The sequence below is a fragment of the Crocuta crocuta genome, unplaced genomic scaffold (assembly GCF_008692635.1).
Source record: "Crocuta crocuta isolate KB4526 unplaced genomic scaffold, BGI_CrCroc_1.0 scaffold113, whole genome shotgun sequence".
NCBI lineage: Eukaryota > Metazoa > Chordata > Mammalia > Carnivora > Hyaenidae > Crocuta > Crocuta crocuta.
The window spans coordinates 12,463,184-12,478,569 of NW_027530368.1; the positions used below are offsets into that span (position 1 = coordinate 12,463,184).

General features: G+C 34.2%; 1 protein-coding gene across 1 annotated transcript in view; it reads left to right on the forward strand.

Moving 5' to 3' along the window:
- USP34 (ubiquitin specific peptidase 34) overlaps positions 1-15,386 on the forward strand; it is a 192,996-nt gene that overhangs the window by 49,828 nt on the left and 127,782 nt on the right. The window contains 8 exon segments of the mRNA XM_077766453.1: positions 2,161-2,286; positions 2,456-2,585; positions 3,243-3,278; positions 3,611-3,741; positions 4,383-4,993; positions 6,975-7,189; positions 11,611-11,726; positions 11,816-11,943. Coding sequence (XP_077622579.1) covers positions 2,161-2,286; positions 2,456-2,585; positions 3,243-3,278; positions 3,611-3,741; positions 4,383-4,993; positions 6,975-7,189; positions 11,611-11,726; positions 11,816-11,943 — 1,493 coding nt within the window.

Here is a 15,386-nt window from a genome sequence, read left to right on the forward strand (position 1 = left end):
TTTATGTCCCACATTTAGGTCTTTCATCCATTTTGAATTTAGTTTTGTGTATGGCATAAGAAAGTCATGGACAGTATTATTTTTGTCCATCCAGGCTCCAGCAGGCTAAAGCAGAATTACATATTACTGTCCTTACAGCTGTTTGACATAGGGGCATGGAGTGGAGAATTGGTAGCTGCTATCACACTGCAGGCTGAAATTAGCCATTATTAACCATAGTTTATTAGCTAGGCCTTCCCCGTGGAAGTATGTGAGTGCGAAGATTCAAACTGACCCTAGAGTTTCAGAGTTTCTGTCAACATTATTGCTGTCTAGATGCAGACAGGGATTACTGGCACTTTCTGCTTTACCACCTTCCCTGACTCCCTTTCCTCTTTTTCTTTGTGATAACTAATGAAGAAGAGTATGAACTGATTTCACACTGTCATCTTTTTAAGCCGTGTAATTTTAATATTTTTCATCTTTCTGAATTTGCTGTCATGATGTACACCTCTAAAAGATCTTTATATTAAAAAAATTTTTTAATGTTTGTTTATTTTTGCAAGAGAAAGAGTGACCAAACATGAGCAGGGGAGGGGCAGAGAGAGAAGGATACAGAATCCCAAGCGGGCTCTGCGCTGTCAGCACAGAGCCTGACATGGGGTTTGAACACATAGACAATGAGATTGTAACCTGAGCCAAAGTCAGATGCTTAACAGACTGAGCCACCCAGGCACTGCTAAAAGAACCTTATATTTTATAGGATTACAGGATTACATAATTATCTTCCAAAGGTTTTTGTCATTTGAAAATAACCAGTAAAGTATTTGATTATGAAATTTTAGTCTATTATGGAAATACCATTTTCTGAGTGATCAGAGTGGCAACAAGTCAGAAATTTATTGTTTACTATGTTTTGTTACATTTTAATTAGGAAAAGTATAATCTAATTATAATTATCTATAAAAGCAGTAAACTTTTAATTGATTACTTATCCTTCATATCAAATTATATAATTAGTGTAGTTGATAAAAAGTCACCCCAATGTGGAGGAATCACTCCAAAGTTACCACTTCTGTTTTGTCTTCTGGTTCAGAATTTTGTTGTGCATATATATCCTGATAGGGGAGAGAGCAGAAGAAAGTTCATGATTTATGCCTGAGCAATATAAAAGTCAGTGTTTTAGAATAGGAAACAAGTGTATGTTTTCTCGTAGAATTTTTATGTATATAAGATAAGTTGGATACCTCAGATTTTTACTTTTGGGCCCTTCAAATTGGGAATTACAGGCTTGCCCTTATTTGTTACGTATCTTGAATTTGCTTGATGGTTACAGAAGATACTTATTTTACACAGTATTGTAGTTAATAGTTGTATCTTTGTAAATGTTACTTTCATTCTGTTTAGTATAAGGAGATTTTCTGTTTCTTGGTTTATTGCTATGTAGACCTTTATTTTAAGGGAGTTTCTATTGTATACTCTAGTAAAAGGAGCATGTTGTATGAGTACTTTAAAAAAATTTTTTTTTTTGAGAGACACAGTGTGAGTGGGGGAGAGGAAGAAAGAGAGGGGGAGACGCAGAATCCAAAGTAGGCTTCAGGCTTTGAGCTCTCAGCACAGAGTCTGAAATGGGGCTCTAACCCATGAGCCATGAGAGCATGACTTGAGCCAAAGTGAGACGTGTAATCAACTGAACCACCTGGGTGTACCTATATGAATACTTTATAACCATTTAGTATGAAAAATATATTTCAATTAAAATACTTAATTTGTTTTTCTCTTTTAATTGCAATTTATTATTTTATTTGCAACTATTTACATTTTAATACACTAATTTGTTTTTATTTCATGATATAGATATATGATAAATTTAATCATCATTCTCTTCATACTTGGATTCCACAAATTTTTTTATTGTGTGCTTCCCTCTTGTGTCTGGAAAATTAAGTTGTGGTTTCTTTTGATAAGATAAAGTTCTGCTTCAATGGAATTTTATTATCACAATTTTATATATTGCCACTTATGATATATGGCAATGAACATTTCTCCAGCATATTTGAAAATATTATTGTTTCAACTACTTTCTTGATTTTTAAACTGTAGAACTTTTCGGTATCAGGTTGTTTATTTTTGTAGCATAATTATTTTTAATTATTGTTTCTACCTTTCTTTATTTTGTAGTTGAAACATTGTAGTCGGTATATACATGACCTATTTCCTTCACTCATCAAGAATTTGGATCCAGTACCACTTAGACATCTCCTTAATCTGGTCTCTGCTCTGGAGCCTAGTGTTCATACTGAACAGGTAATATATTTAAAACATAATGTAATGGTAGACTTTTTTTTAATGTGAAGATTTATTTATGATGCCCATAACTTAATTTGTGGGTTATTAGTGTTTGTATTTCTTTTAGGAAAAAGGATATTAAATTTGTTCTGTAACGCTAATTTCAACCTCTCTCTTTTTTTAAAAGACATTGTACTTGGCATCAATGTTAATTAAAGCATTATGGAACAATGCACTAGCAGCTAAGGCTCAGCTGTCAAAACAGAGTTCTTTTGCATCATTATTAAATACTAATCTTCCCATTGGAAATAAGAAAGGTTAGTAAAGTGTGATATATTTTTAAAGTAATTTTTCTAAATTTTGTAATTCAAAGTTGAAGTAGTTTGTTTTCAGTATTAACTTCAAAATAAGTTTGAGATGAGGGATAGGGTATTTGTTCAAGGGTTAATAAATTGGTGTTAGCTAATATTTTTGGTTTACTCTTCAAGGAAAGAGTAGTAATAAAATTGCAGTAGTTATTTGATTTTCTCTCATTATTTTCCCGTGAGGTGGAGGACAACCATTTCATAACAGCTTTGGAGCTTTTGGTTAGAAAACAAGCAACATACTTTGTTTTAGAAATAATTTTTAGAGCAGATCATAATGGTACAATTCTCTGTGTGTGTTTTCTAATTCAAAAGCTGTCTCACTTCAGGTTTTTTATGGGTGCTTTTATAGGTATAGCTTTCCAGGGCTTTCTAAAACCTTATCACCTTTACCCCATTTTTTGGTCTCTTGACGTTATATAACTACGCTTTCATTAGGATTTTCCATTCAGGCACACACAACTATTGTAGGTGTTAGGGACTTTGTTATTTCAGGTTTCTCTGCCTGTATTTGGTTGATTTTTTAATAGTAATCAGAGCAGTTGATAATCTTCCAAAGAAGATAAGTCACTTAGAATATTTCCCTCCTGTTTTTTCCTTTTCCTTCAGAGGAAGAAGAGCTCAGAAGAGCAGCCCCATCACCTTGTAAGTTGAGTCTTAGAAATGCATGGCAAGATGACTTGTAGTTTTGTTTTCTTGATCATGTAGAATTAATTTTATATACTATATTTGTATCAGGGCCATAAAGTTATTTTGAGTAGATACCAACCCTTAACTGGCTAACCATCTTATTCTCAATTGAAATCATATATATCCTCTTCAGAAATAATTGATGAATGTTAACATGTTTCCAGATTATATTTTTTGGCTATTTAACATAAAGATTTTGTGAATGAAAGAATCAAAGGATTATGTCATTCTCATAAATCTATGTTAATACATATTAAGAGTAAAAATGTAAAATCTATTTAACATAGGGTCACCTGCAGCTAGTCCTCAAAGCAGTGATAACAGTGATACTCATCAAAGTGGAGGCAGTGACATAGAAATGGATGAGCAACTTATTAATAGAACAAAACATGTACAACAACGACTTTCAGACACAGAGGTATGAAAACATATTTTCCTGCTTTAACAAGATTTTTGGATTTTGGGGTTTTTGTCTTGTTTATCCTTTGAACTGGAAATATAAACATAGTCCATTTTCAAGTCTCTCCTGTAAGTAGTAGTTATTGAGGTTCTTTAAAGTTTTGTGTGTTTTCAATTCTATTTTGTATTGTTTAAAGGAGTCTGTCATGATTATAGCAGACTTTTTTTTTAAAGGAAAATTTCACGTTAGCAGAGATGGGTGTGGGAGGAAAGTTAAAGTGTTACTGTAGACATGCAGATGTTTCTGCAGTGATGGGTTTGCACTTTAGTTTTTATTTTAGAGAGCGTGTGCACTTGTGTAAGTGAAGGGGGAAGGACAGAGAGGGAGAGAGAGAGAATCCACAGTGAGCATGGAGCCCAACACTGGACTCAATCCCACAACCCTGGGATCATGACCTGAGCCAAAATCAAGAGTTAGACATTCAACCGACTGATGAGACACCCAAGTGCCCCTTGGGGCAGACTTTTAAAATGTACAGTGTAGGGGCGCCTGGGTGGCTTAGTCGGTTAAGCGTCCGACTNTGTACAGTGTGTTCGTGTCAGTTACTTTTTTCATACTAGTTTAAGTATTTATTTAAGTCTGTTTTTTTCTAAATCTAGGAATCCATGCAGGGAAGTTCTGATGAAACTGCCAACAGTGGTGAAGATGGAAGCAGTGGTCCTGGTAGCAGTAGTGGGCATAGTGATGGATCGAGCAATGAGGTGAATTCTAGCCATGCCAGCCAGTCAGCTGGGAGCCCTGGGAGTGAGGTACAATCAGAAGACATTGCAGATATTGAAGCCCTTAAAGAAGAAGAAGAAGATGACGATCATGGTCATAATCCTCCTAAAAGCAGTTGTACAGATCTTCGGAACAGAAAATTAGAAAGCCAAGCAGGCATTTGTTTAGGGGATTCCCAAGGCCCATCAGAAAGAAGTGGGACAAGCAATGGAACAGGAAAGGACCTGGTTTTTAACACTGAGTCATTGCCTTCAGTAGATAATCGAATACGAATGCTAGATGCCTGTTCACACTCTGAAGATCCAGAACATGATATTTCAGGGGAAATGAATGCTGCTCATATAGCACAAGCATCTCAGGAATCTTGTATTACACGCACTGGGGATTTTCTTGGGGAGACTATTGGGAATGAATTATTTAATTGTCGGCAGTTCATTGGTCCACAACATCACCACCACCATCACCACCACCATCATCACCACCATGATGGGTAAGTCTCATGAAAAATAGATTATATTGTGGAGTGTGGCTGGCTCAGTTCATAGAGCATGCAACTCTTGATCTCTGGGTTGTGAATTTGAGCCCCATGTTGGGCATAGAGATTACTTAAAAAATAAAATGTTTACCAAAAATAATCTGATATTTCCTTTAGGGAAGCAATTATAGCTTGTATTTATTGAATTGCAGTATATTCTAGATTAGTGCAAATAAGAATATAATGTAAATTCAAATACATGCTACAAGTATGTAATTGTTAATTTGCTTCTGAGCACATTTTTAAAAGCAAAACAGAATAGGTGACATTAATTTTAATTATGAAATTTATTTAAAGCAGTAATACCTAAAATATTTCTGTATGTAGTCAGTATAAAAAGAAAGATATTTTTCTTCCTTTTGTAATAAAGCTTCAGTGTTCTATGTATGTTTTATATTTACAGCACATTTCTGTTTAGATCAGCCACTTTTCAATATGTGCAATGACCATATTTGGCTAGTTGCTGTCATGTTGTACAACACAGATCTAGATCTTTATCTCCTTGTAATAATTGCCTTAAAGCAGAAATAAGATTGCTTGTGGAAACTTCCATTAAATTGTGATCATGAAAAGGAAATTTTACACACATCCTAATTTTAGGGTATGAATAAGGATAAAGCTTTTTGACTATTTGTGAGATATACCTGTGGCAGTTAGAAGTAAGTGATTCACTAGGTGTTACAAATATTGGGAAAAGTACTTAATTTTTGTGTCAGTCATTTTCTCATCTATAAAATAGGAACGTAAGTACTTACCTTTTGGGTTTTAATGTGAACATTTTATGGGCTGATGTGCTTGGTACATAAAAGAGCTCAATATATGTTAGCTGCTGTTTATTACCGTCATATAAGTAGTAAATTTTAATTAACAATAAAATACAAATATGTGGCTTATCAGTATTAGTTTTCTTAGACTTGGCAGTTTGCCAGGACTTTCAGAATTTAGTGTGGTTGTTTGGGAGAACTACATATCAATATATATTACTACTTTATTTTCTTTGCCTTTATTTATTATTACTAACCCATATGAATTTAAGATGGTGTCTCTCAGTCTTGGCAGTATTGACATTTTGGAACAGATAATTCTGTTTTGAATTTGCAGTAATGTGAATGTATTCTAGGATGTTTAACATCGTCTTTAATCTCTATCTCTAGATGCCAGCAGCGTCTCCCACGTTGTGATAACCAAAAATATCTCTAAATGTTGTCCAGTATCCCCCTGTGATTGAGAACCAGTGGTTTATAGTCTGACATTTTACACGTACATATTCAAAGTTCTTCCCAGGATAGCTCATAAGGAAGATAAAGCAATTAGTTTGTAAAACTGAAGTGAAATACATTCATTTTGACACTTTGCAGATCTTTTCGTTTTCATAGCCACAATTCCCTACTTCATAAGACCTACAGTTTTCATATCAGCACTTCCCATGTTTTCTGTATAAGGTACTGCTTGTGAATCTCTAAATTAATCCTGACCATTTTTTCTTCATGTTCTATTTCTTTTTTTTTGTTTTTTGTTTTTTGTTTTCCGTCCTTAAAGTACTCAGTATGGTATGTTTCAGAAGTAAATGCTTACTAGGTGTTGTTTTCATAGGTGTTTGTATTGAATAAAAGTCTTCTGGTTAATAACCACATCTAGATTGCAGCCTTAAAATGGAAGTATTTTCCTGGTAGTAATCTCATTTGGTTTTGGAGTTGTACAAGGTTTCACATTGTGATTGAGTTCATAAATTAGTTATGTAACAGTGAGTTTACTGATCTTCCCTAAAAATACTCTTTGAGTTTATTTTAGTGAAGTGTGTTGATTGGTCACACAATATGTGGGTATATTGTGTGATTAATTTATAGTTCTGACGTAGTGGAGTTTTAGTTTTTGAGAGAATTTTTGTGTGATTCACAGCATGTGTTTTAACTTTGTGCTTTTCTGTGTGTTATAGGCATATGGTAGATGATATGCTAAGTGCAGATGATGTCAGTTGCAGTAGCTCCCAGGTCAGTGCAAAATCAGAAAAAAACATGGCTGATTTTGATGGTGAAGAATCTGGGTGTGAAGAGGAACTAGTTCAGATTAATTCACATGCAGAGCTAACATCTCATCTCCAACAACATCTTCCCAATTTAGCATCTATTTACCATGAACATCTTAGTCAAGGTAAGGTTTTGTAGTAAGTAAAATATTTACTCTTAAAAAAAATTTATATTGTTAAAAGGATTCAATATTTAATGTTATACTTAAATTTTTGCCAAATCATACCTATGTGGTTTGTTTTCTTTCCTAGGGAAGGAAATTATGAATACTCCATCATGAGCATAAAGGCCACATGTCTCTAAAGAGAAACTTAGCTAGGAAAGAAAATACCTAATATATATAAAATTATATGCTTGTATTTTAGAAAATAAATGGCTGTATTAAATTTTATATTTAGAAATGCAAGGAGCTAAAAGTAGAAGATAGTGCAGGGTCATACGTTATATTAGTCCATTTATGTAAAATGTCTAACATAGTCAAATCTATAGTGAATAGAAAGTAGATTAATGGTTACCTCAGGGAGGCTTGGGGAGAAATAAGAGCAGAGGTAGCTGCTAAAGGGCAGAGTGTTGCATTTGGAGTGATAGAAATGTCCAGAAAATGATGGTTCCAATCATTTCAAATCAGTCTTTAAAAGTAATAGGACATGACCATACTTGGAAGAATGGAGGTTAGAGGAGGTTAAAGAATAATAAAAAAAAAAGAGGAAAGAGAGACAGATTAAGTGGGAAAAATAGTTTTAGGATTAGCAATTTAAAGGTTCAACTTCTTGAAACTAATGAAACTTTGTGTGTCAAGTACATTTCAAAAAAATAAGGTGGTATATACATTTAAAAAATTAGAATAAAGGTCCAACCTGATGCTTTTTAAGGTACTATCAGCACCTACTAGCCTAGGAAATGGGTTTTGGTGTACCAGTACAGACTAGGTAAACCTGATGGATTAGATTTATGCTAAAAAGCCATAATCAAATTTGGAGATATAATTTATGGACGTTGGCAGTAATTTAATTGATTTCATGTTACCTGTGCATGATACAGGTAAGGGTACCTTGACTTTTTTTTATTGTTGCGTTATTAAGGTTTTTGGAGAAATGAATAGGTTAAGATTGAATTCAGTTGAATTTGATACTGTATTTACTAAATTTTCACCATTCTATTTTCCTTTTACTCAGTATTGAACATATTTTTTTACTACATGAAGTTAGATATTGAGCAGAATTATTATGTATATTAATGCTTTCTGAGTCTACCTTGTATAACTATTTAGCACTGAAGTACTTTTCAATACAGTAACACAATTTAGTTTAAATAATGGGCAAAAAAAGGAGGGAGGGGCTCCTGGATGGCTCAGTTGGTTAAGTGTCTGATTCTTGATTTCAGCTCAGATCTTGATCTCATGGTCATGTTGGGCTCTGTACTAGGGATGATGCCTACCTTAAGAAAAGAGGGCAAAAGAAAAAATGGGATAAAGATTTGAGTAGTTAAAAGAAGGTACAAAACTGTGGTCAATAAATACATGAAACTGATGCTTAATATCTCCAAATACCTGAGGGATTCAAAAAATTACTACCACGGTGCAGTACTATTATATACCTACTGGAATGGATAAAATTAAAGACTAATGATATTAAATGATACTATCTTCGGGGCGCCTGGGTGGCTCAGTCGGTTAAGCGTCCAACTTCGGCTCAGGTCATGATCACACGGTTCGTGAGTTCGGCCCCGCGTCGGGCTTTGTGCTGACAGCTAGCTCAGAGCCTGGAGCCTGCTTCAGATTCTGCGTCTCCTTCTCTCTCTGATCCTCCCTTGCTCATGCGGTCTATTTCTCTGTCCGAAATAAATAAAACATTAAAAAAAAAAAAATGATACTATCTTCTAGAGGAACTAGAACTCTCCATTGCTGTTGAGTATGAATCAATACAGTTATTTTGGGGACCTATTAATAGTTTCTTCTAAAGTTGAACATGTATCTCTCTATATGACCCACCAATTCCTATTCTGGGTTATTTACCCAAGAAATGAAAACATATGTCCACAAAAAGATTGTACTTTGAATGCTCATACCTGTCTCATAAAAACTTCAACTGGAATTAACTGGCAGGTTAACAAAATATGGTATATTTACACGAGGTAATACTATTCATTAGTAAGAAGGAAGGAACTAATACATGCAACATAATGGATAAATGTCAAAAAACATCATTTTAAGCAAATGAAGTCAAAAGGGTGTACAACATACTGGATATCACAATATACAGTTCTGGAATGTTCAAAAGTACAATGAAACCTTGGTTTGCTTGCATAATTCATTCAAGGAATATGCTATAATCAAACAGCCCATATAGCAAAGCAAATTTCAGGAATCTTGGCTCAGTTGTGATCATGTGACATTCAGTGTCGTATACTACTCGTGTTGCAAGACATAGCTCGTTTATCAAGTTAAAATTTATTAGAAATGTTTGCTCATCTTGCGGAATACATGCAGAACAAGTTATTCGCAGTCCAATGTTTTATAAATTAGTGTATAATGGTTGAAATCTACTTAATGATTACCTAGGGACTGATAGTAGAGAATGATTGTAAAAGGTCATAAAGGAACGTTTTGTGGTGATATAAGTATTCTATATCTTGATTATGTGTTTACATTATACTTTAATAAAATTAAGCTAAAAAAGAAATACTAAAACAAACAAAATCACCAGAAAGAAGGCAGGCCAAGGACTGGGAGAAATATTTGCAAATTACGTATCTCCTAAAGGGCTTATACCCAGAATATACAGGAACTTTTGCAACTCAGTAGTAATTAAGCAAAGAAAGAAGATACACAAATAAATGATAGCACATGAAAAGGTGCTAAAACATCATTAGTCATTAGGGAAATGCACATTTTAAAAAATGTTTATTTATTTGAGGGACTCCTGGGTGGCTCAGTCAGTTAAGCAGCTGTCTCCTAATTTCAGCTCAGGTCATTGTCTCATAGTTCATGAGTTTGAGCTTCTCCTGACAGAGCAGAGCCTGGTATGGGACTGGATCCCACGGACTGGGAGATCATGGTTGGAGTCACAATCAAGAGTGGGACACTTAACTGACTGAGCCACTTAGGCATCTCATCAAATAAAAATTTTTAAATCACAGCGAGATTTTACTGCACACCTATTAGAATGGCTAAAATTAAAAAAAGTGACCCTGCTCATGTGTTGTGGGGATGTGGAGGAACAGGAACTGGTACTCTGTTAATAAACTATTGGTGGGAATGTAAAACGGCACAAGCATTTTGGAAAACAGTTTGGCCATTCTTCAAATGTTAAATACACATTTATCTTGTGATTCACTAATTCCACTTTACTGAAGAGAAAGAAAAGCATGTGTCCATATAGGCTTGTTATACAGATGTTTATGGCAGCATCATTCATATTAGCCAGAGACTAGAAACTCCCAAGTGTTTATTAACTGTTGAATATAATCAAAATGAAAAGTTTCCATGTAATAGAATATTATTCTATAATTAAAATGTACACACTACTATTTTAATTGCTTTGATACTGATGAACCTCAGAACATATTTTGCTAAGTGAACAAATTCAGATGTAAAACTACACAAATTGTATGATTCCATTTACATAAAATTTCTAGAAAAGGCAGATGGAAAAATGGATTAGAGCTGGGAAATGTGGGAGGAATTAATTGTAATTAGATATGAAGGAATGTTTTAGAGTGGTGAAAGTGCTTCAAACATTAATGTTGATGGTTGCACAATTCTTGTTTTAATGAAATCATTGTATATGTACAATTCAGTAAGGAAATTTCATGGTAAAGCTATTTAAAAAGACAAGCATTTTTACTTACTAGAACAAGTGAGAATTTATTTAGCTTGGCACACAAAGTCTGAATTATTACAACAGAACCTTTGAATTTAATTGAATGTTATGGGTAAATCATCTTCAATACAACTTGTTAAATGTAGAGATATAAAACATTATACAGGGAGCGCCTGGGTGGCTCAGTCAGTCGACTTCAGCTCAGCTCATGAGCCCCACATCTGGTTCTGTGCTGACAGCTCAGCCTGGAGCCTGTTTCAGATTCTGTGTGTGTGTCTCTTTCTCTCTTTCTCTGCCCCTCCCCTGCTCATGGTCTGTCTCTGTCTGTCTCAAAAATAAACATAAAAAAAATTTAAAAGCATTATATAGAAGGTAATTTAGAAGAATGTTCCTTGGCTATATAGAATTATTTCAAGAAAATTACCTTTAAGCTTAATTTGAGTTTCAAGCACTTATATATAGTTCACTTGACATGAGAAAAACAATCATACTTACTAGAAATAATGAAGAGACTGTGAGAAGAAAACTCTTTTCTTAACTTTAGTCTTAACTCCATTTCTAAACAGTATGCTCCTCACAAAGCAACTGTTGTGTTAATCTTGTATTGTTTTTATTGTAAGAATAAATTGTACTTTACTTTGGATTTGTTAATGTTATGATTGCTATAATTCACAATTTCAGTCAGTTGCATTTCTCTATAGTGTGTTATATTTTGTTCCTTCAGGACCTGCAGTTCATAAACATCAATTCAACAGTAATGCTGTGACAGACATTAATTTGGATAACGTTTGCAAGAAAGGAAATACTTTGTTGTGGGATATAGTTCAAGATGATGATGCAGTAAGTTACTTAATAGAGTGAAAAGACTACAAAATTACAGCAAAATTCATTCAGGAGAATCTAACTTTATGTGTATACATTTTTTGTAGGTTAATCTTTCTGAAGGATTAATAAATGAAGCAGAGAAGCTTCTCTGTTCCTTAGTATGTTGGTTTACGGATAGACAGATTCGAATGAGATTCATTGAAGGTTGCCTTGAAAATTTAGGAAACAACAGGTAAATGGGAATTAATTTTTTTATATAATAGTCAAAGTTCATTGTGTGTATTCTTTACTGACTGTTGGATTGATAGCATTTAATGAACCATAAACAACCAGTTTCTTTTTAAGTAATTGTGGTTTTCTTAGATTCAAAGATTTTTTTTACCTCACAGGGTTTTGTTTTTTTTTGTTTTTTTTTTAAGACTTTCTTTTTCAGCACTTTTGACACCCTTGATTAGATATCCTCCAACAGAAACAGAGTAATAATAATATTTTATTCGTGACTTTGGGAACATAGTGGTGACTGCTGTGTTTCCAAATTACAGTTACATGTTCTTGAACTGTGTCATATATAAAACAACCTAAATAAGATAAATGAAGTTAAACTTAAGCTGAAATACAAACATTTTGATAATGACATTGTTCTTCCATCTGGGTGATCTTTTGTGTCTTGACTTATGTAATGCATGAAAAATTAGGTTAGTGGTTTTTTCTAGTTTGAACTCTGCGATGTAATGGGGTGCCTGGATGGCTCAGTCAATTGAGCATCCTACTTTGGCTCAGGTCATGATCTCACAGTATGTGAGTTTGAGCCCTGCATCAGGCTGTATATCGACAGCTCAGAGCCTGGAGCCTGCTTCATACTCTGTGTCTCCCTCTCTCTAGGCCCCTCTCCTGCTTGTACTCTGTCCCTCTCTATCTCAAAAATGAATAAATGTTGAAAAAATTTTTGGGACAAAGGAATTCTGCCATATACTTATTGGGGCTCAGAAGATTACTGCAATTTTTGATTTTCAGTTCTTTTCCATTGGTATAGTTTCAGGTTTCCTTTATCTTACACTACTTTGGTAATGCTATCTCTATTATAGTGAATTCAGTTACTAATTGAATGTATTGTATTCTGTTCTATTCACATAATGTTTTCACACCTCTGCCTAAGCCTGCTATAAATCTTTAATTTCATTGAATGTTTAAGTGCTTTAAACTTTACTTTAATCTGTTGAATTAGAAAAAGTATGTGTGACGTTTTCTACTTTTTATCTTTAAAGAGTTATATAATTTGAACAATTTCTTCATACAGGTATAAGAAACCACTAATAGACCTCTGTTAGTGGATCAGTTGCATCACTTGACATACATTTTCTTTAAAGGAATGCTTTTAATGGCTGGATGGTATTTTATCATTTATGTAGGTAGTACAGCAGTTAATTTTAAAATGTTAATTATCTTTTAGATGCCTTTGTGGAACCAATAAACAGTTTTTTTAAGAGGTTGTGACAGTTTATATTTCCTATATGTGCATCTGCATACCCGAAGACCCAGCAGTTCCACTGCTAAGTACGTGCCTTATAGAAAGACATCCAGATGATTACCCAAAGGCACATTCAAGAATGTTCATAGCTGGGGTACTTGAGTGGCTCAGTCGGTTAAGCGTCCAGCTTTGGCTCAGGTCATAATCTCACAGTATGTGAGTTCAAGCCCCACATCAAGCTCTTTGCTGTCAGTGCACAGCCCACTTTAGATATCTCTCTCTCTCTCTCTCTCTCTCTCTCTCTGCTTCTGTCATGTTCCCCTCTCCAAAGTAAATAAACTTAAAAAAAAAAAATCTTCATAGCAGCATTATTCAAAATAACTACATAGTCTTTATAAAGCTGTCTAAGTGTCAAAAAAGAGTAGAAAGGAAAACTAAATGATGGACTCTTTTTTCAATGAAATTATAGGAGTAACATTGAATGAACTATGGCTGCATGGAATAGTGTGGATGAAACTCACAGACATAATGTTGAGTGTAAGAAGCCAGATACAAGAGAATAGATGACTGTTATTTATGTAAAGTGTAAAAACAGGGAAATGATTGTAGTTAGTCAGGATAATGGTTACTGTTGGGTTATTTAGTAACTGAAACAGGAGCACAATGAAAGCCAGATGTGTTGGTAATGATTTATTTCTTGATGGGGGTGCTCATTTGTACAGGTATGTTCACCTCTTGCTATCTTGAATTATTAGATACTTACATCTTTTTCCACGTATACTTCAGTAAGATTGTGAAACATGAAGTATGCAGCCTTTAAAGATTTTTTTAAAGATTATATCAATAATTATAGGCTTATCTGTTAAAAAGATTGCAAGCAATATGTGAGACTGTAAAATGGTTGATTTTGAGCGATCATGTGTCAAGGACCCTGTTTATATAAATAAAGGTTTGTATAATTAAGAAATGGATGGTAGTATATCCTGCTTTTGTTTTCTCCTCTATAAAGACTGTGTTGTGTATAGCATTTCATGTCAACTTTTGGTATGTACTATAATTTATAACAACTGAAAAGCATTTTGTAAAAAGCATCAGTCTTAAAATATGGAGTCCAGGATTAGGAAAAAAACACTGAAACATAACTTTGTGAATAACACCAGCAAATGTGTTCATTCTGCTAAGGCAACATAATATTTCCTTGGTGGTAATTATAGGAATATTACACTGTTGCCTAGTAATAAGCTTCTGGTTACAATAGTAACTTTTGGATTGAGCAAAGAGCTAGGGCATTTTAGGGTAATAACATTTTTTATTAAGTCTAAAATCAGTCCCTTGTTACTCTGGATCATTGAACCTTTTTATCCTTAAACACATTGTTGCTTATGATTGTGTTTTGTATTTGAAAATTTCATCCTTAAAGTAGGTTTGAATGTAACAATCCTTTTTTTTATGCTGAATTTTGTAAGCACATCAGCAATCAAAACTGTTGTGGCAAAAATTAATAAGTTTATTTTTTTTATATTATAGTTTATTGTCAAATTGGTTTCCATACAACACCTAGTGCCCTCATTCCAACACGTGCACTCCTCAATGCCCATCACCCACCTTCTCCCCCTCCCCCATCTACCCTCAATTTGTTCTCCATATTTAGGAATCTCTTAATGGTTTGCCTCCTTTTCTCTCTGTAACTTTTTTCCCCCTCCCACATGGTCTTCTGTTTAAGTTTCACCAGATGCACATGTGAGTGAAAACATATGGTATCTTTCTCTGCCTGACTTATTTCACTTAGCATAATATCATCCAGTTCCATCCATGTTGCTACAAATGGCCAGATTTCATTCTTTCTCATTGCCAAGTAGTATTCCATTGTATTTGTAGACCACATCTTCTAGATCCATTCATCAGTTGATGGACATGTAGTTGGTACAGGAAAAATTCTACAATATAATTTTAATTGGAACAGGTTGGTAGATCTTGTGACTTTTAACATTGAAATACATTATTATTATCAGTAAATTATCTTCCCTGATTTTATTTTATTTTATTTTTTAATGTTTTATTTATTTCTAGGAGAGAGAGACAGCATGAGCAGGGGAGGGTCAGAGAGAGAGGGAGTCACAGACTGAAACAGGCTCCAGGCTCTGAGCTGGCAGTCAGCACAGAGCCCGACGCGGGGCTCGAACCCACGAACCGCGAGATCATGACCT